Source organism: Plecotus auritus (assembly GCF_963455305.1).
Source record: "Plecotus auritus genome assembly, chromosome: 9".
NCBI lineage: Eukaryota > Metazoa > Chordata > Mammalia > Chiroptera > Vespertilionidae > Plecotus > Plecotus auritus.
This window is the reverse complement of record NC_137783.1, coordinates 2,849,057-2,873,835: the sequence shown is the minus strand read 5'-3', so window position 1 is coordinate 2,873,835 and position 24,779 is coordinate 2,849,057. Positions and strand designations below refer to the sequence as shown.

General features: G+C 55.8%; 1 protein-coding gene across 1 annotated transcript in view; it reads left to right on the top strand.

The window, feature by feature from the left end:
• ADAM12 (ADAM metallopeptidase domain 12) overlaps positions 1-24,779 on the top strand; it is a gene marked incomplete at both ends in the record, with an annotated part of 199,475 nt that overhangs the window by 20,894 nt on the left and 153,802 nt on the right. Inside the window, one exon of the mRNA XM_080687854.1 lies at positions 6,086-6,222. Within this exon, the coding sequence (XP_080543980.1) occupies positions 6,086-6,222 (137 nt within the window). The remainder of the gene's footprint in view (positions 1-6,085; positions 6,223-24,779) is intronic.

Below are 24,779 nucleotides of genomic sequence, written 5' to 3'. Positions count from 1 at the left end.
AGCTGGGCAGTGAGCGGTCAGAAGGGGGGTCGGTGTGGTCACAGCAGGAGGAGCGAGATGGAGCGATCCGGCCACGCGGTTCCAGGACGTGGGGGGCTCGGGGCGGGGTCTGAGTTTCCTGGCCAGAGGGGCTGGGAGTTTTGTGTGTGGCTGCAGCGGACCCTAGTCCTTGGCCGTGTGGGTGGCCTCCCGCCTGCAGGATCTGTTGGACTGTGGGCAAGCGGCTTAACTTCTCTGCGCCTCTGTTTCCCCCCTTATTCAATGGGGATGAACGTCACAGGGTTGTCTGAGGTTTAAACAAGGTAAACTTTTAGGGTTAGCACGGGGCTCGATGGCTAGCCGCTGTCCACAGCGTTCCCCACTGTAGCCTGTAAAGCAGGGGTCCTCAAACTACGGCCCGCGGGCCACAGGCGGCCCGCCGAGGACATGGATCCGGCCCGCCGGGGGCCGCTGCCTGTCCTGCTTAGCAGCCGACTCCTCCCGGGCCCGCAGTGCGCCTAGGAATTTGTTCATCGTTTTTTTTTTAAACTATAGTCCGGCCCTCCGACGGTCTGAGGGACAGTGAACTGGCCCCCTGTTTAAAAAGTTTGAGGACCCCTGCCAAGGCTTACTGACTGTGTAACCTCCGCTCAGCGTCGCCTTTCACCCCACGCGTGGTTCTCACGGATCCGCTCTCCTCCCGCCTTCACCTGCTCCCTTCTCAGGTGGGAAGGGCTCTGCACGAGCCAGGCTTATCCAGCACTCAGAGGAAGCCCGTCCAGGCCTTGTCTGCCTCCTGTACTTCTGCCCACCCGCCCCCCTCCACCCCTGTGCTCCCTTTATTGCCGCCACACTGACGGCTTTTCTGTCTTAGAGTGTCCACACGCTCTCCGCTGCCCCAGGGCATTTCCGTCCGTGTTCAAATAAAAGTTAAATGCACTAAGGTTGCTACACATCAGCTACAAAGCTGAAAGGTGCTTAAAATTACATAAATAATTCTCATCAGATGTTTCTCTCCTCTCAGGTTGGGAGGGAGGACTGCGGGTGAGGAGGGCTCCAGGAGGACTTAGTTAAGAAGCAGGAGGGGCTCAGAGCTAACACCAAGCACAGAACCCCGACTGGAGGTGTTGGCTACGGGGGATAACAAAGGACTGCGACTAAGACGTTGCCCGGCCATGTGCCTCGGGGAGCGGGGAGCGGTGGTGGCATCAGCGGGACGCGTGGGAGGGGAAATGTTTTGTGTCCTGACCAGGGACAGGAACCTTTGACCAGGGGTCCTCAAACTTTTTAAACGGGGGGCCAGGTCACTGTCCCTCAGACCGTGGGAGGGCCTGACTATAGTTTAAAAAAAAACTATGAACAAATTCCTATGCGCACTGCGGGCCCGGGACGCGTCGGCTGCTAAGCAGGACAGGCAGCGGCACCTGGCGGGCCGGATCCATGTCCTCGGCGGGCCGCCTGTGGCCCGCGGGCCGTAGTTTGAGGACCCCTGCCTTTGACGGTTAAACATGGTGACTCGGAGGTGAGGGCGGTACCAAGACATTGAAATGGAGTATCCGGTGAATATTGTAACACGGACTGTGCTTGAGGGATGTGGCCACATGGATAAATATTGATTTGGCAACATCTGCTTAGACATTAATGAGCTCTCTGGGGGACAGTAAGAGTGGAGAGGGAAGGTGGCCAAGAGTGAAGACTTGGGGGGTGTTCAAGGCCCCCAAGGAGGGAAGGAGGCTGGGGAGAGGAGTGTGGGTGGAGAACGGCAAGACCCGGTCAGAGGAGTGGAGTAAAGCCGGATTCGTCAAGTCGAGGGCCTCCCAGCTGCATGTCCACTTCAGCAGAAGGTGGCCGGTGATGGCCGGTGATGGCCGGTGATGGCCGGTGACGGCCAGGAGCACGTTGGAGAGTCCTGGCACGGGACCGGGCCTTTCCTGGAGACGCAGATGACGGCTCTTGCGTTGTCTGACTCCATTCAGTACGTGTGCTATAGGAAATGGAATAAACTAGCTCCCATCCTTGTCCTTGCGCTGTTAACGTCTAAAAGTCGCTCCTGGGCCTGGCCGATGTGGCTCAGTGGTTGAGCATTGACCTATGAACCAAGAGGTCATGGCTTCAATGCCGGGCTGAGGGCTCAATCCCCAGGGTGGGGTGTGCAGGAGGCAGCCCATCAGTGATTCTCTCTCATTGATGTTTCTCTCTCTCTCTCTCTCTCTCCCTCTCTGAAGTCAATAAAGATATTTTAAAATAAATAAATATAATAAAAAGTAAAAGCGGCGCCTGGGGTGTAGATCTGAATCATTGGGTCCATCCCCCCTCCTACCATTTCTTACAAAGTTAACTTTGCAAAGTACTGACCCCGCCTCCCGGCCTCCAAAACCCCCGCCCACGGAGTCCCCGCGGCACGCCTTGCCCCTGGCACGGAGCCCAGGTGGACTCACGCTTTTGAGATGGACTGGGCTTGGGTTTTGCTCTCCTTTCTGCCATTTATCCATGAGCAACACTGGGGATGATCCTCCTGACTACAGTCCCGTCTCACCATTTGTACAATGGGACTCGCCACGGCGTCCAGGACGGGCAGAGGTATAATCACACACGTGAACGTCGTAAACGGGCGTCAGTGATTCCGCCGCCCCCGGACGGGAGGCCCCGTGGGCAGGAAGAGGTGTGTGTACGTGTGTGTGGTCGAGGACCCTGGTGCGTGAGGTGCAACTCCATTTGAGACGCCTGTGCGATGCTGGCTTTCTTTGAGTTTGGAAATGACACATAACGCATCTTTTCAAAATCGCCGTTGTTCTATGGGACGTGATTTCTTTCCTTTCCAAAGTCAGGACCCGAGCCAGGTCGTGTGGCTCCAAGAAATTCCTTGTTCAGCATCTCAGAGCCCTTAGGTGTGCATTTGGTGGGCCCGGGCCTCCCTCCGTAAGACGGGCAAAGGGGGCGGGCTTGGCCAGAGCAGGGCCCTGGCGCCTCACCCCGGGGTCTGGAGTCCCTCCGGGGCAGTGTCTTCACTGCTGGCTTTTTCAAGAACAGAAAAGTCGCTGCTGCAAAGATTCCTGCCCCAGGAACGGGCCTGGCACTCCTGCCTGCCCAGCTGTAACCGGGGCGGAGACTCCGACGAGGAGCCAAGTGCGGGCACAGGCTCCAGGGACGCAGGCGGGTTGTTACGAGGATCGTTGTTAGAAACCGAAGCATCTGATGTGCTCCTTTCCTCTGTGAGCCCGAAGCCAGGTGGCCATTCCAGCAACACAGCCGGGCAGGGGCAGGGTGCCCTCGGCCAGGAAAGCGATGCCTACCTATCTGTGCAGTGCGTTCATGCACCCTCTCACTCACTCGTTCAACAACCATTTATTCCCGCGGCCAGTGGGGGGCACCCTCGGCCCGATATCTTCCGCGCAGAGGGCGGCTCCTCTGCAGCCGGAGGCGGACGTCTGGTCCTCCACGCAGGTGGCTCTTCCTTCCTTCCCCAGCCGGCCCTCCGCTGGGGCCGCCCCTCTGCCTGCACCACGACCCCTCATCGTGTCGGGGTGGGTACAGATTCAGCCCCGGAGACCCAGCTCCTCCAGCCCCAGGCTCGGCGATGTCCATGTTTTATTTCGGCAACTGAGCTTCGTCGATGCCCACATGTTATGAGAAACAAAAAATGTATGCAAACTATCTGTTGTATAAGGTCGTATTTCCCCCTGCGTCTCTACGGCTTGAATGTTCACCTCATTCAAGACCTGCTTTTGTGGTTTGTCAGCAAGACCAGTCCATAAAAGACCTTGTGCTGTCCCACCGCTGTGCATAGCTCGTTCTGTCTGTCCATGCCCCACAAATATGCTTTTTTTTTTTTTAAATTTTTTTGCATCATCTGAGAGAAATGCCCGTGTCTAAACACACAGGAAGCGCTCGTGGGAAGAGCCCCCCGATTGCAGACCCTGCTGGGGGCGGGGAGGTGCAGCCAGTGGCGAAGCTGAGCGATGGCCCAGTCCTGGGTGTGGGCGGCAATACGGCTCCGCAGCGGCAGCCACTCCTTTCTTAAAACGGTTGCGCAACCCCTGCCGCGCTGGCGCGGCCGACTCTCCTGGGGATGTTTGGAAATAACGCCTCTTGGAAGGGAGAACGCCAGCCCCGAAGGCCTTGTTTTGGATGGAGATGCTGGAACATGTAGGGGAAAGGGGCTGGAACCTTTGCCTCACGACCGTCGGGAACTGGGGGAGAGGGGGCCAGAGGCCGAGCGTGTTCGTTCTCGTAGGTTCCGGCAGCTTCGGCCTGATGGTCAAGCAGGGGGCCCCTCGAAGGCGGCCCAGCTTCCCACGTGGGTCAGGAGGGCACAGGGCCGGAGAGGGCAGATATGCTTCAGGGAGGAGGGTCCCGGCACCGCAGGCAGAGGGGACTGGTCCACGGGACGCGAGGGAGCGTGGCCTGGAGGAGAAAGATGGGCTTTCTGCGCGGAAGATATCGGGCCGAGGGCGCCCCCCACTGGCCGCGGGAATAAATGGTTGTTGAACGAGTGAGTGAGAGGGTGCATGAACGCACTGCACGGACAGGTAGGCAGCCTACCCAGGGGACCAGGACACACCGTGGGGACGGCTCCTGGTGGCGCTGGTCCTGATGCGGGGGGGGAGGGGTGTTCCCCCAGAGCCCCTGCTTGCAGCAAGGACGCTGCCCTACCTGGGCACGCAGAGGGCAACACAGTCCAGGCGCCGGGCGAGGCCCCTTGATCCAAGAGTCCACGCTGGGGGCGGCTCCTCTTTAGCCAGAGGCGGACGTCTGGTCCTCCACGCAGGTGGCCCTTCCTTCCTTCCCCAGCCGGCCCTCCGCTGGGGCCGCCCCTCTGCCTGCACCGCGGCCCCTCATCGTGTCGGGGGTGGGGTGCAGGTTCAGCCCTGGAGACCCAGCTCCTCCAGCCGCAGGCCCACACGCCCCCTCCCTTGCTCACCTGCGCTCATGGCTCTCTCCTTCCCCCCCCCTCCCCGCGTGGCCGAGGCCCCCCCCCCCCCCCCCGCGCACCCCTCTGCCTCTGGCCACGTTCCCAGCTTTGGGTTCATCCCGATCCCCTTTGGTTCTCGACACCTGGAGTTTCAAACGCATTGTGACCCGCTTGAGAATTTTCCAGAAGAGGCCGTGTCAGGCGGCGGCGAATCCCCCAGCCCCAGCGAGGAGCGATCCTTTTGTAACCGAAATGTAACCGCAGACTTCCACGTCGAGGATGATAAAATGGCATGGCTTTAGGAGTGTTCGGGGGACCGTAAAATGTCTAGGATTAAAATTTCAATACCATTTGTGCCCCATAAACGGGAGCTCCTGCGTAACCTAAAACTGCGCCTGATGACTCAGGGCTGAGGCGTCTGCGTCCCGGCTGCGGCGATGGGAATACCACGCGGGCTCCGCTCCGTCCTCCCCGGAGGCTGCCCTGGGTCGCAGGACGCGCAGCCCCGAGAAACCACGGTGAAGAGCGGGGACACGCTCCAGGAGAGAAGGGTCGCCCTGCCCGGTAGGACTGTCGGTGGAAATGAGGCCCGGAGGCTGCGTCGGGACAGCAGCTGGTTGGACAGACAGACAGGACCCGAGAAACAGGATCGCACAGTCGTGTACCGAATGACTTCATTTTTTTCACAGCCCAGGCTAGTCAGTCTGAGCTGGCAAATGAGTTTCGTCTATAGAATCCCTCCCCGAAGCGCATAAAATTAGCCTCTGCCAGGCCAGCGAGGGGTTGGCAGGTGCTGAGCCGATGCTCCGGCTCCGGGAAATGGGTGCAGTCCCAGCACAGCGAACCTGGGGACTTGGCAGAGAGCGACCGCAGGCAGAGCGCTAACCCATCATCACCCACCCACAGGTCCCGCTGCCTTGGGTGCTCCAGGGACGGGGGGCGATGTGGGGGGTGACATCCTTTCTCTCCGACACCCCCCTGCACGTGCCCCGAGTCTGGAAGGGAAAGGTAGAGCTTTGTCTCAGTGGCAGAGCTTTGTGGATGGAGGGGCAGAGACTTGGCCAGCTGAGCACTCACCGCGACGTAGGCGATGGCGGTTTCCGTACCCCCCCACCCCCCCCCACCCCCCCCCGTTCACCTCCCGCACAAGCTCCTCCTGACCTGCTGAAGACAGGCGCTTTCTCTCTGCCGCAGGCCTCACCGTGGGACGCACCGTCGCACCTGCCGCGCCACCGGCCGGGACGGAGGACGGGGCCGGGGCCTATGAGGTCGTCAGCGCCGCGCTCTGGGACGGAGACTTCTGGAACCCGCGGCGCAGCGCCCTGGGCAAGGTCGGTGCTGACGTTGCTTTTCTCTCCCCTTTCTTTCCGCGGACGTTGTGATGTGAAAGCACGCGGCCGCGTTCAGACCTGGTTCACGTTCTGTCCTTCACCTGACCGTCAGCTCTGTCCTCAGAAAGCGGGGTCCTCATGCTGACGAAGGTGCAGTGCACCCCAAGGCGGGGCGGACCCGGGGCGGCCGGCATTGCTGCGCCTGTTGAAAGTCCTTTTCACACACACACACACTCTGACACACACACACTCTGACACACTCACACTCTGACACACACACACACACTCACTCACAAACACACTCACACACACACACTCTGACACACACACACTCTGACACACACACTCACTCACACACACTCACACACACACACTCACAAACACACTCACACACACACACTCTGACACACACACACTCACACACACACACACTCTGACACACTCACACTCTGACACACACACACACACACTCACTCACAAACACACTCACACACACACACTCTGACACACACACACTGACACACACACTCACTCACACACACTCACACACACACACTCACAAACACACTCACACACACACACTCTGACACACACACACTCACACACACACACTCTGACACACTCACACTCTGACACACACACACACACACTCACTCACAAACACACTCACACACACACACTCTGACACACACACACTGACACACACACTCACTCACACACACTCACACACACACACTCACAAACACACTCACACACACACACTCTGACACACACACACTCACACACACACACTCTGACACACACACACTCACACACACACACTCTGACACACACACACTCATACATACTCTGACACACACACACTCACACACACACACTCTGACACACACACACTCTGACACACACACACTCATACATACTCTGACACACACACACACACACACACACTCACACACACACACACTCACACACACTCTCACACACACACACTCTGACACACACACACACACTCACTCACAAACACACTCACACACACACACTCTGACACACACACTCACACACACACATTCTGACACACACACACTCATACATACTCTGACACACACACACTCACTCACACACACACACACTGACACACACACTCACACACACACTCACACACACACACTCACACACACACTCACACACACACACTCACACACACACACTCACACACACACACACTCACACACTCACACTCACACACACACACTCACACACACACACACACACACACACTCACTCACACACACACTCACACACACACACACATACCAGGGAGCCCACTTCCCAACACGCACGCCCGGGTTTCTCTTTCCCGAGTGCCGGGTCATTTTCTGCAGTCCTGGCTAGATCGTCGACATTTTGCTTTTGTCCATCAATTATTGGTAGAAACATCTTAATGCAGCTTTTTAGTGGAGCTTATGATGCGGTTTAGTGCAGTTTCACATGTTTACTTTGACACGTGTGTGATTTGCGTCCTCTGCGATGCGAAGGAAGACTATCAGGTAGCTGCAGCATTAATAATGGAATTAAATAGTTCGCTGCGTCTTACCTGCCACGTCGACATGACTTTCTAAATTTAACAGGGGTCCTCAGACTTTTTAAACAGGGGGCCAGGTCACTGTCCCTCAGACCGTTGGAGGGCCGGACTATAGTTTAAAAAAAACAAAACTATGAACAAATTCCTATGCGCACTGCGGGCCCGGGACGCGTCGGCTGCTAAACAGGACAGGCAGCGGCCCCCGGCGGCGGGCCGGATAAATGTCCTCGGCGGGCCGCATGTGGCCCGCGGGCCGTAGTTTGAGGACGCCTGTAAAATGTCAGAACTCGTGGGCACAGTTGGAAATCGAAAAAATCTATAGAAATATGAGCTCTGCGGAGACACCCTGCGGAGGGATTTGTCCTCGTGCTGTGGGAACTGTTTTTAGGTTATTTTTCATAATAGAAAACAGGCCGCTTTTCTTCGTAAAAGTCGCTGAGGCTGTGGAAATCCGTCCTGCGAGGCGGCCGTGGGCCACCTCTGTGTGGGTAACGATGGCACGAGCCGCGCCGTTCGCGGGGTTTCTCGAGGGGCTCGCAGTGGAAAGTGAGCACCCGGAGGGGTCGGAGGTTTGGTCAGAGGGTCTAAGGGCCACGCTAAGTCTACCCAAGAGTTTCGAGGTGTCGCTTTTGAAGGAAAAAAACACTTACTGATGAAAGATTATGCTGTTTTTCTTTTTTTAAATTTATCATTAAAAAAAAATGTTTTCATTGATTTTTTTTACAGAGAGAGGAAAGGAGAGGGAGAGAGAGAGAAACATCAATGATGACATAGAAACATCAATTGGCTGCCTCCTGCGCCCCGCCCGCCCCCCCGCCCCCGCCCCTCCACTGGGGATCGAGGCCGCAACCCGGGAACGTGCCCTGACTGGGAATGGAACCAGCGACCTCTTGGCGCACGGGTCAATGCTCAACCACTGAGCCACGCCAGCGGGGCTCAATTTATTTTTTTTTAATATTTCAATTATAGTTGACATACCATATTATGTTAGTTTCAGGTGTACAGCATTGCGATTCGACATTTATATCATTGGCCAAGGGACCCTGCTTCCCTGCTGAGTTCTTTCTGTATGTTCCTCCCGTCAACAAATAGTGATCGAACATCCATGACGTCCCGGGCCTTGTGGGAGGTGCCAGAGCGAGTCTGCCCTTTGGAAAAATGCAGAAGCCCCGGTGGCCTGGCTTCGGGGCTTTGAAGTCGGCTCAGACAGGACTCCAGGAAATGTCAGCCTCTGCGCAGAAGAAACAGGAGGAGGAGGGAAGGCCCACCAGGGGCAGAACTCCATCACAGCTCCTTTGAAGTCTAGACCCTCCTTTTAAAACAAGGCCACGGGGGCATATAAGCTTCGGGCCTGCCTACTCAGCTCATAGGAATGTGTTTGCGTTGCCAAAGGTTCTTGCCCGTGTGAGCGTCTTAAGTGGAATACGTGGGAAGGGATCCGATCGCCCCAGCCGCTGGGATGTCTTTGCTCATCTGGGGCACCGAGAGCAGATGCTGGCTGGCCGTCTGGCCGTTTCCATGTCTGGGCCAGTCCGGGGAAGGCGGGGAATTCTCGTTCCAGAGACCCCTTGCCTCCTGGGTAAGCAAGGGGAGCAGGGAGCTTCTTTTTTTCTTTTTTTAAAATATATTTTTATTGATTTCCTAGTGGAAGGGAGATGGAGAGAGAGATAGAAACATCAGTGATGAGAGAGCATCATGGGTCGGCTGCCTCCTGCACGCCCCCGACTGGGGATCGAGCCCACAACCCGGGCATGTGCCCTGACCAGGAATCGAACCGTGACCTTCTGGTTCAGAGGTCAAGGGAGCAGGGAGCTCTTAAGGTTCCCCTACAGAACGGCACGGGGGAGTCCAGAGCCGCCTTGCCGGCCCGCTGCCTCACTGGCAGGTACCGAGGCCGTCCGGATCCCTCTGAAGCCGTCCTGGGGACCAGCTGCCAAGGGAAACGCTGTAACGGGCGCCGTGCAAGCTGCTGGCGTCTGAGCTCCCAGAATTAAAGTTCATCGTCTGTGTTTCCCACCCTGCGGTGCCCCGGCGGGCCCTAAGGTGCAGGCGCTCTTTGGTCGGTGGGGAGGGAGGAACATGGGAGCTCTTGGCCCCGGCAGGCGTGACTAGGAGGCCCCGCGCCCGTGTTGGCGGTTGGGGACATGACTTGGAGACGCTTTGAAGATCTTTTCCTGTAAAATAAACGCCAGAAGCGATGGCGAGGGGCGTCTTCAGTTAAGGAAATGCCCTCAGAGGCAAAGCATGCCCATCTCTCACCGAAACCTCACCAGGCCCAGCTGCCCATCTTCCCAGATGCCGAGAATTCCGGCGCACACAGGCCGGCCTGTGGCTCAGGGACCTCCGAGGCGGCTCCTCCGAGAAAGCCCTGCGGCCTCGGCGCCAGCCAACCTGACCTTCACGGCGGCAGCCGTGTGGGAAGCCCCTGCTTGTGTGTCTGGCTCCAGTGGGAGGAAGCGTCAGGCAGCATGTCCCGCTTCCACACTCACCGAGGCGGCCCGCGGACACCTCCACCTCCGCCTCCTTCCCCAAAGGGCCCCAGGCGGGATTCGGAGCAGCTGAGCCGGAGGCCGCGTCCAGACCCACCCAGGAGCTCAGGGAGCCGAGTCGAGGCCTGAGGAGGTAAAGCGAGTCCCCAAGGACGGCCCTGGCCCCGGAGAACCCAACCAGCCGGGTGGGGTCAGCCAGGACCCACAGGGCAGAGCCAGGACCTCAGGGGCGAACCTCGTCCCTAAGGGCCAAGCCCAGGGGCGGAGCCGAGGTCCGCAGAGCCGTGTGGGTGTCCTTCCTCATAGAAGAGAGAGGGGGGCTCAGCTCTCCTCGGAGCTGACCCAAGGCCAGGAGAGCGGAGCCCCCGAAAGCCGAGCTGACCCCAGAGAGCCAAGGCTGGACGCGGCGTCAGGGAGACCAGTGTCCGTCACTCGCTTGCAGGCTGGTGGCCTTGGAGTGGCCTTGGGGTCCCGTAGAGTGTGTTCTGGTTTCCAAAGCTGCTGTCACAGCTGGGGACTTCATGCCACAGAAACGCTTTCTCCCACAGCCCGTCCCCCGGGGGCTCTGGGCAAAGACCCCGCCCTCCCAGCCTCCGCTCCTGCGCTCCCTGGCTGCTGGCCCACCCCTCCGGCCTCTGCCTCCGTGGTCCCGTGGCCTCTCCTCCGTGGCTCCCTCTTCTTTGAGGTCCTCTCCTTGGATTTAAGTCTCACCCTACATCCAGGAAGGTCTCTCCTTGAGATGCTTAACTTCCGTCCGCCAAGAGTTTTTCCAGATATGGTCACGCGCACAGAACTGGGGGTCAGGACTGGAACTCATCTTTCAGGGACACATTTCTGACCTCCCCCGCCGCCCCACATGTGGAGTCAGTGATCTGACCCAACCCCATGGCTGGGATGGGCGGGAGAAGAAGTGAGACAGAAGCAGAGGGCTGGAGGCTGCCTGCCATCGCAGGGGTGAGGTGCAGGCCCCCCCGCCCCAGCAGTCCCCACCCCGAGAGAGCGAGCCCAGGGGCCCGGCCTCTCCTCAGCTGTCTGAGCAGTGCTGCCTGCTCCTGGGGCAGGGCTGCGCCCACACCCAGCCCGGTCCCTTCCTTCTCCTCCCTCCCTTGCTCCCTGGACCTCCCCACTCCTCTCCCAGCCTTTTCCTGCTCTAAGCAGAGGGTCATGGCCACCTACGGGGCACCCTCTCTGGCGGGCCCCCAGCCCCCAACTCCCCCAGAGCCAGAGCCACAGGGGCAAGCGGGCTCTGGCCCCTCAGGCACCACCACTCCCCCCAGCAGCTTGTTTTCCTTCTGTTCTGTATAACGGCCTCAGGTGAGGGTTTGTTTGCGGAAAGTATTCGTTGTGAAAACCGTTGGAAAACCCCGCTCAGCATTGGGATTTCCCAGGAATGGAGGCCTTTCTCCCAAACACACCAGCTCCTTGTGAAGCCACAGTGCCCGTCTGCCTCCTAGTGTCCTTACCTCGCACCCTAATGGGCAGCAGACACAGGCCTGCGGGTGGGGAGGCGGCCCCTGAGCCGGGTCCACATCGGAGGAGGCGGAAGGTGCTGGGGCCCAGGCTCGGGGGGAGGCGGCGGAAGGCAGTGGGCTTTGCTCTGTGCCCAGCCCCGTGCCAGCTGCTCCCGGCCCAGATCCGCTCCAGTCCTGAGAGATGTTTCCTTGCTCCTCCCTCCCTCCCTCCCTCCCTCCCTCCCTCCCTCCCTCCCTCCTTCCCTTCCTCCTTCCCTTCCTTCCGGATTTACTGAGCACCTGTCCGTGCAGGAGCTGGGGCACAAAGGCAGAGCTCGCACCCCAAGACCTCACTGCCCCGTGAGAGCGTCATCCAGAAAGCGGCTGTGACCGGGTGGGTGCAGGATGCAGGGGGGCCCCCGAGGGACTCCGGGGAGGTTCTCCACGGAGGGGAGCCCGTGTGCGCGTGGCCTGCGATGAGGGGCGCAGCTCACCCCCCGTTTTTGGACAGTTCGTTGTGCCGATCCCACACGGCCAGGGGACTGTTGTCACTGAAAGGACAAGAGCGTCTCTTTCTACGGCATCGGGGGAAAGGCTAGAACAATAAGCAGAGGGCGTGTTTAAGGAGGCCAGCCCGGATCCCGGTCTCATGTTGGGCTCGGTCGTTGGGATTAATTACAAAGAATTCAGAGTTCGAACCTCAGGAGAGGTTTCTGCCTGTTTATACGTTCCTCCCCCTCGAAGGCCCCACCGCAGGCCCGCCTCCTCCCTGAAGCCTTCCCTGACCACCCAGGCTCCACTGACCTCACAGTGTTCCCACCCCCCCCCAGCCCCTCCGCCCTCCCCCCCGTCCCCCGCCGTGCGGTCAGGACCACCCAGCTGCACGCGGCGCTCCTCCTTCCGTACGGGTGTTGAGGGGAGACACGGTCTACCCTTGGCCACGTGGATCCAGAGGCACAGGCAGCTCCTGACTCCAGGGCTGGTCATTCTGGGGGTGGGAGAGGGCAGGGCCGGCTGCTGGAGAGGTGGGGGTGAGGTTCTGTCCGTTAACGGAGGGCCGAGGCCCCCGCGCGCCGCCTCCGCTCGGCCTGGGGCCCCGCAGCTGGTGCTCCTCACGGTCCCTCCGCTCTGCCACGAGCTGCTCAGCCTCCTGCTGCTTTTCATACAGGGATGCTTTGGCAGATGGGTCCTGACTGTCCTCCCCCAGGTCCCTTTCCTCCCCCCCGCACCCCAGTTCCCCTCCTGAATCCGTTCAGCAGACGGGGACTGCCCGGGGCTGCCCGGGGACTTGTGTTTTCACACCAACGGCAGAGAGCTCGGGGTGACGTGTGTCCCGGGCGGAATTTGAGTCGGAGTCCCACGTTGAACTAGATGTGATTCCCCCCGCTGTCCCTGAACCTGCTAACTCCACGGTCTGCCTCCTCTGCACCCGACGCCCTCATAGGACGACGCATGAAACATGCTTCCTGCCACCTGGGGTTTGGCCAGGAGAAGAGGCAGACACCGAAGCAGAGGAGACGGCTCCTGGAGCTGTGCCAGACCCCTGCCCAGCGTCGGGGGGCGGGGGGAGGGGGCGGGCACACTGCCTCTTGGTTACGAGTGACAGAACCTGCCCGTGTTTAACAGGGATCTTTTTAAAGTCACAAAACTGCCAAGTCCTGGGCCATCTCCTGCCTTCAGACTGGACAGCTCGAGTGACTCACGCGTGTCCGCAGCCCTGGCCTTCATTCCCCAGCCCCGTGTGCAGAGCCCGGCCTTCCGGTGGCACCAGGGCTGCCGGCTGCCTCGCCCGTCTCCTCCCCAGCGGCCCAGCCGCTCGAGGTCTCTTCCTCCCCAGTAACCAGGGCCCCAGCGAGTGTCTGAGCGCTCACCTGGGCCGTTGGTCCACACTGGGAGTGGTCAGTGGTCAGTGGTCAGAGGAGAGGGAGAAGTGACTGGCCACGCCTGGGCCACGTGTCCATCTTTGGCACCGGGAGGGGGACATGGTCAAGGACGGAGCCAGGGACGGATCATCACAAGACGGAGTGGGACCGTGGTGACTCCCCCGCGGGCCCCGGGGTTCTGGGCTGTAGGAGAGGACAGCGGGAGGCAGAGTGCCAGCTGTCTTCTCGGCTGTGTGAAGGCATCTCTCCCGGCATCCCCGAGCCGCCTCGTGGCAGCTGACGCACACCGCCGCTGCTGCCGTGTTAAAAGGACTCGTGCACGTCACAGCTGTTCCTGGCAGCTGCCGGGATGACATGGCTCCTTATCCGACAGCGACTGTCGTTAAACTCCTGGGATACAGTGTGAGGGCATTTCCTTAAAAGGAAAAAGGGGATTTGAACAAAGGAGTCAGAACACCTCTTCCTGAAAACGCCAGTGACGGGTAGACGTTTGCTTTTATGCCCTCTATTGAAAATGTGAAGTAAATGAATCCCAAAAGCAAGGTTTCTATGCGGATGTTTAGAAAAGTAAAGAAAAGGATTGGGCTGTCGAAAATATATACTCTTAGCAATGTCTTCTGATGAGCAGAATTTTTTTGAAGTCCAATTTATAAAACAGTATTTCACGTTCTATCTAGAGTCTATCGTTTTCCGTTCTTTAACGTTTAACTTACCTGCTTTATATAAAGTGTGTTTCTTGCTGACAGCATATAGTTAAGTCTTGTTTTTTTTTTCACATAGTCCGACCATCTCTGCCGTTAATTTGGAGTGTTTAGACCATTAATGTTTAATGTAATTATTGATTTGGTTAGCTTTATTGAAGTGGTTGCTTTCGATCTTATGCTTTTCCATCTGTTTTCATGTCCACTTTTCCTATTTTGGTTCGGATTAATGTAGCGTTTTTTTAAGTATTCCATTTTTTCTACACGTTTTCTCTTTGTCTTCATGGATTGGTTGGTTAGCTGATGGATGATGTTCGTGTGAGGCGTAGTCTTTGTCAGAGTTTCTCCTACACCACAGGCTCAGAAAATGATTGTGTATTTTCTCAATTCTCCCAAGAAGGATGCATGACCAGCACCACATATATGCATAAGAGGGACATTGGTTCATGCTGCATCATGGATGTCTTACGGCATTGGGGCTTGGTCCCTGGAGGAAGCCAGCTTGAGGAAGGTGGTGGAATCGACACTGTGCTTCTTGAACTTGCTCGTTGTCCGCTGTCAAGTCATATGACACCGTGCGGGGCAATTTTTAAAATTCCTTCGGCCTCGGATCTCCCCCTTCGACGCACCAGCCCTTCGAGGTGTGCGGGTAGTGGCGGTCTCGCCAACGGGAGGAGCGCTGCGGTGGGCTGAGGAGCCTGAGCCGGATGGGCGAAGAGGCGTGGCCGTGCACCGGCAGTCGGTCTCAGCCGGGCTCCAAACATACCCCTTGTTCCCCTGTTGTGCAGAAATAACTTCCTGTCACCAGATCCCCTGGTTTGCTCAAAGCATAATACCTTGCCTCAAAAACCTTCCCGAGAGCGAGGGACGGGGCGGGACCTTCCTGAGGGAGGTTCTGGCGGGGGGTGCTGGGGGGGAGCCTTCCCGTGGTCAGACGTCAGTGAAGGACCCGCCTGGAGAAATGGCCGGGACCTGGGAGAGGCCGATCGTTCCTCTTTGCAACCGGGTTTCCTCCGCCGTCCGACTGTCCCCGCTCCTCACGAGGGACCAGGCTGAGGAGGAGGACGGCAGCTTGGCGTGGGCAGCTGGACGGGCGTCGCAGTGAGGACAGCTATGGTGTGGGTGACCCCGAGGTCAGCACGAGCAACTGGGAAGGCCTGACAGACGGGGGTTCTTCCCACCAGCACGTGTCCCGAGACAGCAGCGGCCACGTCGCACGGGAAGAAACCCCAGCTTCATGCAGGGAAGATGGGCATCAGGACCGCTCACGGACATCACCAGCCCCGCCCTCTCCCCACTCCCTTCCTGTCCCCGGTCCCGTGCCGCCAGCTCCCAGCTTCCTATTGGCTCCTTCCCTGACTCATCTTCTTCGTTTTTTAATTTTTTTTTTCAATTTCAGAAAAAGGAAGGGAGAGAGGGAGAGAGAGATAGAAACATCCATGATGAGAGAGAATCATCCATCGGCTGCCTCCTGCACGCCCCACCCTGGGGATGGAGCCCGCAACCCCGGCCTGTTCTCTGGCCGGGCATGGAGCCGTGACCTCCTGGTTCATAGGTCAATGCTCAACCCCTGAGCCCCACGGGCTGGGCTCTCTTCTGCTTTTGTTCTGAACGTGCAGCCCGTTTCAGGGCCACGTGACACCTTCCGTTGCTCCACTCGTGCGTAGGTCCCTTCTGGCACCACGGCCATCGCTCAGTGAGTGGACGTTGGACCTAGTGAGTCGTTCACCGTATTCAGACTTAAAAGTGCCCGCGGTGCAGGCGTTTACCGCTCTGGAAAGACTCGTTCCTTGGTGCTGGTCCGGGAAGCCTACTGCAAACACCCTTCGTTTCTCTCGGCAAGGCCGTGTCCAGCGGTGGCTCGCTTAGCGCCAGCGGGGCCTCTGCATTGGCGGTCTCCTTTTGAAAAGCGGCCCAGCACAGGCCTGGCTGGCGCGGCTCAGGGCTCCCACGTCGGCCCCTGCACCAAGGGTCTCGGGTTTGATTCCCGGTCAAGGGCACGCACCAGGGTTGCAGGTTCGATCCCCAGCCAATGTCGGGGCGAGTTTGGGAGACAGCCAATCAAGGTCGATCTCTCACATGGATATTTCTCTCTCGCTCTCTCTCTCTCTCTCTCCATTCCTCCCTCTCTCCCCCCCTTCCCCCCTCCCTCCCACTTTCTAAAAATCAATGGACAGAATCTTCGGGTGAGGATTATAGAACAAACAAACAGCTGAGCCCAAGCTATCTTCACACAGGAGCTAACTGCGCTCTTGTTTTAAAAACGTAGCGATCACGTCAAACTCGGAGGACCCCCCCGCCCCGTCCTGTCCCCCTTGTCCCGAGTGTCCTCAAGCGAGGGGTGAGTTCCTCCCACCCAGGCGCGTTCTTTCCCATCACCAGGATTTCTGTTTTTGCTAAAACGCATTTATCATTCTCAAGCTATCATAAAAGAGCAATTACTTTCTGGAAAATGCTGACTTTCGGTTTTCAGTCCAAATTCCCGAGATCGCACGCCAAAGGAGCAGGGTCCAGAGGCACATCTGGGACCAGAACTGCAGGCCCCTGAGGTTCACGCTGAGCCCGTTGGGGAGAGGGACGGGCCGGACACCGGAGGCCGGAGGGAGGTCGGAGGCCGGACTTGCAGGGCTTGGCGCACAGACAAACGTGCTGGAGCGGAATGAGCCGCTTGGAGTGATAAGGGCGAGGCGGGGGGAGCAGCGGGGGCGGGGGGGGGGGAGTGAGGAACAATAAGAGCATAAAGCCAAACGATGATTTGATTTAAGCATCAAAATTGGACGGCCCTGAGAACCCTCCGGAGGACACGCCGCGATGGCTGCTCCGGAGGAGGAGGCCGAAAGTTCAGATAAGGCCAGGATGTTTTGCGCACAATTTGGCCTTGAAATTGTTCTTAAGTGGCCCAAGCTGTCCCGGGGTCCCGATACATGCTACCCATGTATGTTCCTTAAGCTTGAACATGCTTAAGTGATTAAGCCCTGGCCACAGACTCTATAGGATTAAGGAGGCAGAGGGTCAGGCCGCGCCTGGAAATCACAAGTTCCCCGGCGTGTTTGTGAGGGGTGACGTCGCCCACGTGGATGAGCGGAGCGGGCACCCACGTGTGTCTGTCTTCTCGGGATTTCTCCGCGGACTCTGCCTGTTCCTCGCTCAGGAAGTGCTGCATATGTTTGATGACGACGGTCCTCAGACCTTCCTGCCAACTGGCCACACCCTGTAAGCCGGGACCCACATAAATCCACACCCCGCCCACAAGTCCACTGTCGCTGCTCTACCACCCGCCCCACCCACGCTCCTTCCGCCCGGACCCAGGTTTCCCCACATCTGGCTCAGGACCCCGAAGGCCTTCCCTCCCACCAGCCGCCCCGTTTCCTCTACGTGGGAACTGCTGACCTAGCTCTTCCGACAACGCTCCCCGATAAACACTCATCCATCCGCTCCCCATGGTCCCTGGGGCCGGGTGGTACCCCCTGTGTCAAGTGTGGTTCTCGCTTGGCGAGTTTTCTTCCACGCAAAGGTGGCCTTAAAGATACAAAACACATGTGTTTGCACACGCACGTGGAATGTGGAGAGAGCGCCACCCGTAAGCCGGTGGTGGTTAGCACCTAGTGAGCTATAGACCAGCTGGTTGCACGCAGCGATTCCTGGAGGAAACGGGGGGAAGGCCGGTTTCTCAGCTGCGCGATGGCCAAGCTCCCGGCTGGACAGGCCTTTGCTGGGACCGGCGGGTGCCGTCCGTGCACTGGAGGGTGGGTTGAGTGGCGGGTGCCGTGGTGCCCGCCCACCGAGTCATGAGAATGAAATATGTCCTGGGTGTCTCCGGGGGCAAAGTCAGCGTGGGTTGCTCGCGACCGGTTTCCACCTGCCCCTGGAAATGGCTGCTTGTTTTGAAGACTTGGTTCCACTCGGCAGACGAACCTGCAAAGAGCCGTGGGCAGACACCGCCGGGCCCCCTCGGGAGTCGGTCTTTCCCATCGCGATAGGGTTGTGGAGGCGCGTGGAACCTTCCAGCAGTGTTCGCATCTGAGCAGCCCTGAGCCTGTGGACGGGTGAGAAGAAGGCCATGCTCCCGTACATCGGGGTCCTCAAGCTGACTTTTATTTTCCTGTTTAAAATTGTGTTCTCCACGCAGGTCGGCTTGTTGGTGTTTTCTCTTAATAAAGACAGGAGGTTCTGCCAAAACCGGTTTGGCTCAGTGGAAGAGCGTCAGCCTGCGGACTGAAAGGTCCCAGGTTCGATTCCGGTCAAGGGCATGTAACTTGGTTGCGGGCACATCCCCAGTAGGAGGTGTGCAGGAGGCAGCTGATCGATGTTTCTCTCTCATCGATGTTTCTGACTATCTATCACTCTTCCTTCCTCTCTGTAAAAAATCAATAAAATATATTAAAAAAAAAAAAAAAAAAAAAAGACGGGAGGTTCTTTGTAAGTTCTCCAAGAAATCAAACCGGGGCCTATGTGACCTGCAGAAAGGCGGACGCGGCATTTCAGCGTCTAAACGTGTGTCTCACCGTCTGTTTTATGAGACGCGATTGTCACTGCTCCCTCCGAGTTGGGAAGTTGCTGTTCAGACAGATGCAGACGGGACCGCCAGGGCCCAGGGGATCCTTCTACGCCCCGAGGCCCTGAATCTGGTCCTGGAAGCAGGAGAGCCCGTCGCTGGCCTCGGCACCAAGGCCCTGGCAGGTGGGCTGGGAGCGGGCAGGCGGAGGCCCACGCACCCCAAGAAACAGCGCGACAGGCCAGCCACGGGCAGAGCTGGCCCAGCCCTACCCCAGTTTTGTCTGACGTTGACCTGCGATTCCTCAAAGACTGCTGCGCCTCTCCGGCACGGGTTTCCCTGGAGCCATTCGAGTGTGTCTTCGGAAGAGTTAGCAGGTAGCCAGGGTGCTGTCTGCCGAAGCAAAACGCGTTGGCCTGGGCTTCGGCGCGCCCGCGCCGGCTCGGCAGCTCCTCTGGGATCGTAGCGAGACCACTTCCTAAAGGGCCCGTCGTAGGCCGCCCATGTCCCTTCCACAGATCCCAGCGGCGCGCTCCGAACGGCCCCCAGGCCGCTTGGCAACGGACAGTCTCCTAGGAGTCAGCCTGCACCACCCACACCCATACCTCAGCTGCTAGGTCACGTCCGACAGTTTTGAAATAAAGGGCAGAGAAAAAGCGGTTCCTGGGAAAACGGTAATTTCCAGACATCAAGTCAGTTTGCACACGCACGTGGAATGTGGAGAGAGGGCTATCCGTAAGCCGGTGGTGGTTAGCACTTCGAACTGGAAAACGAGATTTCCGGCCAGTGAACACCCTGCGTGCCGCTTTATAGCTGGGTCACCCCAAAAAGCAACGCTGCGCCCTTTGCCGGTGGTACAGTGTCCCGATCTTCGGAGGAGACCACTCTTAGAAAGCGGCACCGTCAGCAGGTTTCACCTGTTCGGTGCTGGATCGACAGGGGGCTTTCAGAACCTCCTGTCCCCACCCGGCCGGCGTGGCCCAGGAGGTCACAGTTTGATTCCCGGTCAGGGCACATGCCTGGGTTGCAGGCTCGATCCCCAATGTGGGGCATGCAGGAGGCAGCCGATCCATGATCCTCTCTCATCATTGATGTTTCTCCCTCTCCCTCTCCCTTCCTCTCTGAAATCAATAAAAATTTCTGTTAAGTGATGTGTTGTCCTAAAGCCCCAGGAGGGGACGGGGGACCACATCTGCCTCAGAATCAGCCCTGCCCCTTAGAGGGAGGCAGCTTGAGGAAGTGGGGCCCTATTGCAGGCTCCTGGGGGGGACGGGCAGTATTTCCATGAATAAATGCGGCTTTAGGATGGGTGACTGTCGCGACAGTAATCTTACAGGAACACGGAAGTGTCGGCTGCACGTTGATGCACCCGTGATCCCGTCAGCAGCCACGGGATAAAGGACCTGAACTGAGGGCGTCCCCGTGTGAAAGGTGGCGGGAAGGGATCCGTGGGCTGAAAACCCGTAGGCGCATCAAGCCCCGGAAATACGGTAACGGGAGTCAGCGCCCAAGGAAAGGAGCCCAACATTTAAACACGCAAACCTTAAAAACGACGTGATACATATCTCACAGGCAGCTCTCACGGAAGGTCCATATGTGCCGTTCTGTGCCGTTAACGAGGTGTTTGCCAATGTCCATCTCCTTCGGAAAGAGTTATCAATGACTCATGAATAAACATCATTGTCATTTGTGTGATAACTTAAAGGCCCCTAGCCAGGGACACCCCATTATGGCTCTGTAGAGCCTTCATTCTCCCTGTGATATTCTGCGGTTAAATCAATCCTGGCCTCTCCCAGTTCCTGAGTGCCGGATCTCCCGGGCTGTGAACCCAGCCCACTAATATGAAAGTGGTAATCAAGATTGCCTCTAAATATTCATGGCAATAAAGGACTCCCTCGTGCCCCATGAACGCCAGCGCTGCAGGCTGAGGCATCTATTTAGTGCCGCAGAGGGAGCGGGTTAGTTCAGAGTCCCCGAGCGCAATATTTTAACGTTCTGCTTGAAAAATTAGATCCCCGGGCGCGTCCAGTACCGACGACCGAGATGAATGGCATTGGCTCTGAGCTGACCGTTGTCTTTGAAAGGGCAACCTAGGATGGTGATGGGAGTGGACTTGGCTATCGACCCACATTTTTTTTTTTTTTTAAAAAAAAGGTAAATTCCCTTTGTTGAGTCACTGCCATCTTATTGCAACCCCATAGTCAGGTTCAGAGTTCCCCAAGTCATTGAAAATGGGCTGTTATCAAGGACATAGCAATACCACAATGGTGATGCTGTGTATCATTGCATCCATCAGAGAGAAAAAAATAATAATGTAGCATCCACTGACTGGAGAGATTTTGCACCCATGATGAGGGAAAAGATTTAAATTCGAGTTTGGGTGAGCTCCCAGTTACACAAATTAAAGGGGGGCAGGCAACAGGGATCATTCAGAGAAGACACTAGCCGATCAGTCACCTTGGAAGCATCTGTTTGTAGGATGTGCTGGCCGAGGGGCCCGGGGGAGACCTTAACGAGAGCACAGGGCACCTGAGGGTTCCAGCGACGGACAGCAGGCCCAGCTGGAGCCTTACTTTGCAGACCTGCCCAGGAAAACCACCTGGGGGACCCTGCCCAAACTCCACTCTGGGAGAGACACCTCACAAGAAACCAAACCTTGACCTTGGACTTCTAGCTTCCAGAACCGGGCGGAAATAAATTCCTGTCGGTTAAGCTACCCAGTCTGTGGCATTTGGTTGTGGAAGCCCAGCCATCTAAGGCAGGGGGCTTCTAAGATTATTTTTCAGCTGGCTGGTCGGTACCCTGATGATGATTGTATTGTTGTTTTTTAAAGCTGTACTTACGCATTTTATATCAGCCCCCAATTAGAAAAATAGAATTATGACTGCCCAAACATTTCTGGCTTATTGATTAGCATTTCATTGATTTATTCAGCAAAGGCAAGTCTGTAAGCATTCGATAAAAGACACTGTTCCATTAGGGGAATCAATATGTCATTTTTAAGAAAAGGATTGCTGTATTTAACCAGCACGGGATCGTTATCTCCCATGTAGGAAAATCAAAAGAAAATGGAATGAATACTTGTTTTTAAACTAAGAAATCTAAAGAAATTAGTGCTTTTGAATTAAAATAGCTCCCTGTTCTCCTTCTCCATTGATTTCTCCTGTACCATTCAGATCCTCAACTAAAATATACAGATCCAGATCTTTTCACCTCACTGGGGGAAAATATATTCTTTTGAAAATGTTGACATTGGAATGTTAGAACAGCTCCTATCGGGACTTTTTGTGGAATTAGTACAAATGTTAATGTTTAAACTAGTTCACTTCTTTGGGGGAGTGAATGGGTACTGCAAATATCTTACATTTATTCACAAATACAGTTGTCAGGATTTCTCTTTAAAACGGCCATGTGGGTCAATATCTCAGACAAACACTTTATAATTAAGTTATTTACACAGACATATAAAACACAGATATACACATATACACTGGGTACATCTTTACAGAAAAATGATACATGTTTTTTGTCCTAATATTTCATTGTAAATTTAATTAATATCTTGTTTTTCTAAGATACAATTAATGAGCATAAATTGCAAGCCCTGGAGAAAACATTCTGTGTCTCTAATTAAACCCAACTGTCAGAAGATTCAGGCCAATTTAGTTAGAAGTCCCTGTGACAGACTCAAAAGCAAATGGGTGTCTTAGAAACACACACTATGTTAAAATCCACACAAGTGATGTGTTTAATGTTGCATAGGATAGGAATAGGAATAGGAATAGGAATAGGAATAGGAATAGGAATAGGGATAGGAATTTTTAAAAGTTCAACAAACATTTAGAAATCCATACAATTCTTATAAGCACCAGACATTGTCAGAATATATCAGTTAAGAAACATGGTTGCCGAAACCGTTTTGGCTCAGTGGATAGAGCGTCAGCCTGTGGACTGAAAGGTCCCAGGTTCGATTCCGGTCAAGGGCATGTACCTTGGTTGCGGGCACATCCCCAGTAGGAGGTGTGCAAGAGGCAGCTGATCGATGTTTCTCTCTCATCGATGTTTCTAACTCTGTCGTTCTCCCTTCCTCTCTGTAAAAAATCGATAAAATATATATTAAAAAAAAGAAACACGGTTTTCACCAGATCTCTAAAGTTGTAGTCATTTGCTAGAATGAATTTGTAAAAAACAAAATCTGTTTAAACCAAGAAAATATACATGAGCATCGCTTGTACATAGGTATTTATCAGTTTAACTCTCAAGCTTAAGAAATTACTTAAAAAAATAATATCACCCCCCCAACTAGTGTGGCTCAGTGGTTGAACATCTAACAGGAGGTCACAATTTTATTCCCTGTCAGTGCACATGCCTGGGTTGCAGGCTCGATCCCCAGTAGGGGGCATGCAGGAGGCAGCCGATGAATGTTTCTCTCTCATCAATGTTTCTATCTCTCTATTTCTCTCCCTTCCTCTCTCTGAAATCAATAAAAATATATCCTATATAATAAATGCTAATATGCTAAGTGTCCGGTTGTCCAGTCAGCCGTTCAACCAATCAAAGTATAATATGCTAATGATATGCTAAGGCCACTCAACCACTCACTATGACGTGCACTGACCACCAGGGGGCAGACACTCCAACTGGTAGGTTAGCTTGCTGCTGGGGTCTGACTGATCGGGACTGAGTGAGACGGGCCAGACATACCCTGGAGCCCTCCCTCGGTCCCTCCCCGGCTGGCCAACCTCCCACGTCCCTCCCTGCCCCGATCGTGCACTGGTGGGGTCCCTAGGCCTGGCCTGCACCCTCTCACAATCCAGGACCCCTCAGGGGATGTCAGAGAGCCAGTTTCAGCCCGATCCCCCAGGCCAGGCTGAGGGGCCCCACTGGTGCACAAATTCGTGCACCGGACGCCCTATAGTTTAAAATAATAACATCTCCCATCAATTAAGATTGAGACGTGTCTTCTGAAAGCATGTTTTCTTAAAAAACCCTTTGGGCATGAATATCTGAACTAGTCTCTTACTCAGGCAGCGGTTGGGCTATGCAATCTTGGTCTTTTTGCTGACTCAGAGATGTCCGGTGACTGTGGTAATTTCAGTGAATTTTCTGGGAAGGTGGAAATATTTCCCGTCTGCAATGTAACCACAGTTGGCTTCCACTGAGTCTTGAAATGGAAGACGTCATCTGTTGCAAATGATGAACCGATTTTAAAATGTTACTTGATTTTATTAATTTAAATTTCAATGGCCCTATGTGGCGAATGGCTACAACATCAAACACAGGAAACTACAAAAAAGATGTCAACCGTGCCCTGACTGGTTTGGCTCAGAGGATAGAGCGTCGACCTGAGGACTGAAGGGTCCCAGGTTCGATTCCGGTCAAGGGCATGTACCTTGGTTGCAGGCACATCCCCAGTGGGGGGTGTGCAGGAGGCAGCTGATTGATGTTTCTCTCTCATCGATGTTTCTAACTCTCTATCCCTCTCCCTTCCTCTCTGTAAAAAATCAATAAAATATATTTAAAAAAAAAAAAAGATGTCAACCGGCCGCCCTAAGAATAACGTGAGGAGCTCCACCCTCAAGGATCCCACCCGTCCAGGGCCTGGTTCATGCATGCGGGCGTGTGTATTTTCTCAGCGCTCCAGGGACCCGCACTTGTGGTTTTTGTTTAAATTTTGTTTCACTTAGCTAATTATTTTAATGTTGGATATTGGAATTTACAATCTGTTTTCTGTCTTCCCCCCCCCTCCCCGCCCCCATTTTCTCTTAAAACTTAGCATGTGGTCAGTTAAGTCCTTGTAGCTGAAATGCTGTTATAAACAAGTCTCTGGAACACTGGAGTCTGAGTGCCGTTCAAATGTGGAATCTTAGAGAACTACGGATAAACGGACACAGCAAAGGCAGGCAAACCGGATGGCACTGAAGTTAGCGGCAAGGGTGCGAGAGGGTGGTGAGCT